Source organism: Corvus moneduloides, chromosome Z, assembly GCF_009650955.1.
Source record: "Corvus moneduloides isolate bCorMon1 chromosome Z, bCorMon1.pri, whole genome shotgun sequence".
Classification (NCBI taxonomy): Eukaryota; Metazoa; Chordata; class Aves; order Passeriformes; family Corvidae; genus Corvus; species Corvus moneduloides.
Genome location: NC_045511.1, coordinates 35,053,528 through 35,058,465, shown reverse-complemented (window position 1 = coordinate 35,058,465; position 4,938 = coordinate 35,053,528). Strand labels below are relative to the sequence as shown.

At 49.1% G+C, this 4,938-nt stretch overlaps 1 protein-coding gene across 1 annotated transcript; it reads left to right on the top strand.

The window, feature by feature from the left end:
• Positions 1-1,733: 1,733 nt before the first annotated feature.
• Positions 1,734-4,081, top strand: CKS2 (CDC28 protein kinase regulatory subunit 2). Its single transcript, XM_032097306.1, has 3 exons — positions 1,734-1,891; positions 2,670-2,797; positions 3,630-4,081. Exons 1-3 carry the CDS (start codon positions 1,833-1,835, stop codon positions 3,680-3,682), a joined length of 240 nt encoding a protein of 79 aa, XP_031953197.1. The 5' UTR covers positions 1,734-1,832; the 3' UTR covers positions 3,683-4,081.
• Positions 4,082-4,938: the final 857 nt, after the last annotated feature.

The window sequence follows — 4,938 nt, the reverse complement described above, 5'->3', positions numbered from 1 at the left end:
TGCACTGAGGTGCCTTCGACCTGGACATGGTGCACCTAAAGATCCTTAAAATAAATACCAAGCTAAAATCCCTTTTTCCCTTCTAACCATGTTTCACTCTTGATTTTAAGACCAGGAAAAAGCATCAACATGAGTTTCACACATTTAACTGTATCAGTTCAAAAACACTGACTTCATTTTGCCTGTAAATGACCTGTGCCCAACAAGCTCTAATATGCAGTCCAATTAAGAGAAAAATATTACTGCTAGATTACGATAAGCACTCCCTTTAATGATTATACGGTGTGAAACTGGCTTAAACTTTATTGTTTAAGAGAAGCTGCAGTGCCAAGCAGAAACAATGCTGCTAAAAAAATCATCCCTATTACCCACGCATGTGTATCTGCAGTCATGCATCACATGGCTTTGGTTGTTTTTTTCCTCTATCAGAACTGTTTTCAGACACATGCATTACATAACCCCGGGCAGTACCCACGTTTCTGGCAGCACGATGGAAGCAGAAACTTCTTGAAAGACTTATCTCCTTTTTCTGCAGAGGCCCAGCAGGGAGAGGAGAGAGCAGCACACCACAGGGAGGGGGCATGGACCCTGAGGGGAAATTTAGGTTTGACGCTAAGGAACTCTTTACTGCGAGGGCGTGAAGCACTGAACAGGCTGCTCGGGGGAGGCTGTGCATGCCCCATCTCGGGGCGTGTTCAGGGCCAGGTTGGATGGGGCTGAGCAACCTGGTCTGGTGCAAGGTATCCCTGTCCATGGTGGGTGGTTGGAACTACATAATCTTTAAGGCCCCTTCCAACTCCTCACCACTCTATGGCTCTATGATTCTATGAAAGCAACCGTAAGATTGCTCTTTCTGGCCACGTTCCCACCGCCCTTACCTCATCCCGCAGGGCAGAAATAGCACGCGTATCTGGGGAGCTGCAACGCCTCTTAGACCCTAGCGGCCTGCTACGCACGTATTCCCGGGGATGCGTTTGATGGTTTGTTTCGCTGGGTAAGGATGTTTGCAAACTGAAATCCTGTCCGGAGTTCCCACCCTGCTCTGGGTACATCTGCACCCCGCGTTTTATCTGTTTTCACCCTGAGCAAGTACGACCGACACTGCGGCCACTCCCGATAGCTGCAGCCAGGGCACCATGGGCTTACAGCAGCTACCCGGCAGGCCGGGGCCAGCGTACTTTTAATGTGAACGCGACGCTTTGTTAAGAGGACGAGGCGTCTCTCGCTCGCTACTCTGAAAGAAGCAGGCCCCCCGGACACCGGGGACCAAGCCGAGCCGGGCCCCGCCAACTGGTGCAGGGCAGGGCAAAGCAAAGTACGGCAAGACCGGACTGGGCTGGGCCAGGCCGAGTCAGGCACCGCAAAGCAGTGGCGGTGAGCGCCGGAGCGAGCTACGCATGCGCGGGCCGGGCGCACCCTGCCCGGCCCGGCCGTCCCACCGTCCGCTCGAGAAACCGCTGGAAGGGCCCCCGCCCGCCCGCCGCTGGCCAATCACGGCGCGTCCGCGCCTCTTCCCCCACCCGCCCCGGCCCCCCCTCGTGCCGGCGCCGCCGCTCTGCCCGACCGCCACCGCCCGTTACGTAACGCTGCCCGCCCGCCGCGGCTGCCGGGGATTGGTTGGGAGCGGCGAGCGCGCGAGTCACGCGGCGGCGGGCTCGGGTGGGGCGCGGCGGCGCGGCACGCGATTGGCCGGCCCCAGCGAGAGCCAATGGGAGCCGAGCCGCTGGATTCAAACGTTGAGGGGCGCGGAAGGGGGCAGTTAGTGCGCGAGGTGTTCGTGAGGGGGTCACCAGAGGGCTGTGCTGCTGCTCCAGCCTGTGCTGCTGCCCGCCATGGCCCACAAGCAGATCTACTATTCTGATAAGTACTTTGACGAGCAGTACGAGTACCGGTAAGAGGCTGCGGGAGAGTGCAGGAGGGCTAGCTGAATGGATTGGGAAGAGCCACTCCCTAGGAGGGCGGCTCAGGCAGGCGCCTTGGCCGAGCTGTGCGGACTGTTCTCAGGGAATGAGGGCTCCGCCGGGAGAATGGAGCCAGCGAGGGCGCAAGGCCAGGGGGGAGGGGCTGTGTCGAGCCTCCCCATGGGAGGTTTCCGCGTGGCTTTGAACTGGCTGGAAGAAGGGGGTGGGTGATCCAATGCTGTTTTCGGCTGGTCCGGACCGCTGGGCAAGCGGCCACAGGGTGATGGCGGAGGGGCGGCACTCGCTGCGCGACTCCAGGGAGGGGATTGTGGCAGAGCCTGGGATGGAGCAGCGTCGGCCCCTGCGGACGAGGGACTGTTGAAGTTTAACTCCCTAGGCTTACTTGAAAGCTGTATTACAACTATTTTAGAAGTCCAAAGTTCCTATTTTTCAAGTAGCTGATATGGCAGCCTGTTGCTAGGAGCGCATGCTTCTCTCACTGTAGCGACATTGAATTTCTTCTAGAAGGCAGATTGGCTTCCAGTATGCAGTTGCTTTACAGCTATAACGTTTAATATTCGTAAATAATTTTAAACTAGATTATGGGACGGGTGTCATAATCAAATTCATGCCAAGACTCTGTACTCTTGTTTTCTTCATAGGGAAACTGAGTATTCATAAGCTGCTTACTGTCTTTCAGTGCAAATCTGTTCTAGTTTTCTAGTGTACATTATGTTGTGTGTGTGTTTAATAATTAAACCTCTCCAGACATGTGATGCTGCCACGAGAACTTTCAAAACAAGTGCCAAAATCTCATCTGATGTCTGAAGAAGAGTGGAGACGACTTGGTGTTCAGCAGAGTCTTGGCTGGGTTCACTATATGATCCATGAGCCAGGTGAGCACATCTGAACACAATTAGACAAACGAAAAAGTCAAATATCACCTACCTGGTGTTCAGTTGAAGTATGTGATGCATAACTCCTACTGTGGGATCCATTTGGAGTTCACTACTGAATGTTTAGACTCTCTCTCCTTTCTATTTTAGTCCACTGCCAACAAAGGCAATGTAATCTTTTTTTTCAACCTTCACATCCTGCTTCCAGACTTGCAAAATGCAAGCCTTGTCCTACATGTGTATTGTTTAACTGTAGAGAAAAAATACCAGACTGGAAAGTGTTCCTGCCTCTGCCCATAGAAACAGGCTTTTTGTGAGTTCTTAAATAACAGGGGTATGCAGTGACTGAATCAAAGTTAATGTAGCAGCATATCTTTAAATCATAAAGCTGACACACCTACTTTTACTTTCCATGAGGCATTTAGAATTAAGAAGATCGATAATAATGTAAGCTGGCTGTATTAACCAGAGTGGATCTTGTTGGTGTTTGATATGTACCTAACAGACAGTATCAGCAGTTTGTTAGTCTAAGTTACAGTAGCAGAGGTTATCAAATAGTCTAATGTAAAGAGACATTATAAAATACTCTGTATTTCCCCAGTACTTCCCTTCTACAGAAGTTTATGATACTGCCAGCATTGAGTATAAAAATGAAAGCTTGACTGTTGCAAGGGTACTGCCGACTTGGTCTGTTAATATTGCATGTGAGGCCATATTTGGGCTTACTAATTATTTATTTGAAAGTAAGCTTCAACTATCATTCTAAATAAAAGAAATCCCTTTAATCAAGACTTGGACAAACTGACACTTTGTTCAACTTTTCTTTCTGCAGAACCACATATTCTGCTCTTCAGAAGACCTCTTCCAAAGGATGAGCAGAAATAAGCCATCACCTCTTGAATCTTCTGGAACTATGTATATGAGTGTATATATGTTGGTAGTATTCAGTGAATACTTTGAATTTACAAAACATACATCCAAACCTGTGCATGAGCTGTATTATTCACAGCAACAAAGCTCAGTCAAATGCAATTCCAAGTAGGCTGCTATGATGTTCAAAGAGTGATGACTGTACTGTTAATTGTTAATGTAAGTGCCTCTCTGACTTAAATTGTGTTAATGTTTGTGTTGCTTGCTCTAATTAGCTCATCGCTTGTTAATGTTCTGTAACTTTTGCACTCATATATTCTGCTGTAGTGTAGTATGTTCAAATCCAGTAGTTCAACTGTTTAGGAGTAAGTAGGCTTAAGAAATAAACCGGTTTTAATGTTCTATGAAACTTAAGTGTCTGGAGTTGCAATTTATTGGATAAAACAAATATTCATTGTCCAACATTTTTTTAAGAGTACCTACTTCAAAAAAACAAAAATAATTTGGTGAACCTATTCAATGATTACTTGTTATAAACTTAGGGTTGAGTAGTACTCAGTATTTCAAAGAGCTATTTTTATGCTCCTTTGTTTGCCAATACCAGTCAATTTTCTATCACAAGGTTTTTACGCTGGGGTTTTAGCCTGCTCTTCCTGTCTTGCATTCAAATTGTCACTGTGGCATCTTGGGACTCTGTAGTTATAGCCATACAACCACTTTTTTTTTTTTTTTTTTTTTTTTTTTTTTTTTTTTTTTAAAGAAGGTGCTTCAGTGTATTGAGTAACAGGTTCATTTCAAAGGTGAATTGCAGTACAGTTGTGCAAAAGTTGGAAGGCCAAACAAAAGCAGGGCTGAAGTGTGTGCTCGCTCTGTGTAATGTGTGCTTTCATGGAGGCAGACAGAAGTAAGTAACCTGGCACGTTTGGTGAGGAAAAGAACCCTTGTAGTCTTTCCTCCAAAAGCGCCCAAAGATGTCTGTCTCAAGTGCTGATCTGTACCAGGCCCGGTCAGAGCAGAGCTGTCCAAGTCTGCTTTAAGGCATGCTTTTCCCCAGAACGTGACCACCGGAGTCCTGCCTTTATTCCGTGCTTTCGCTCCTGTGGGACAGAAGCGGCTGCACCTGCCGGCAGGGCGGCTCCGACGGGGCCCCAGCCGCTGCCCGGGCTGCTTTCCCCGAGTACGGGCCCTCCCGGCGCGGCCATTCGCGCACCGCCCCGGGCGCGCGGACGGAGCGGGGCCGTGGCGTCATCGCGCGCGCCCTGCGCCGGGCC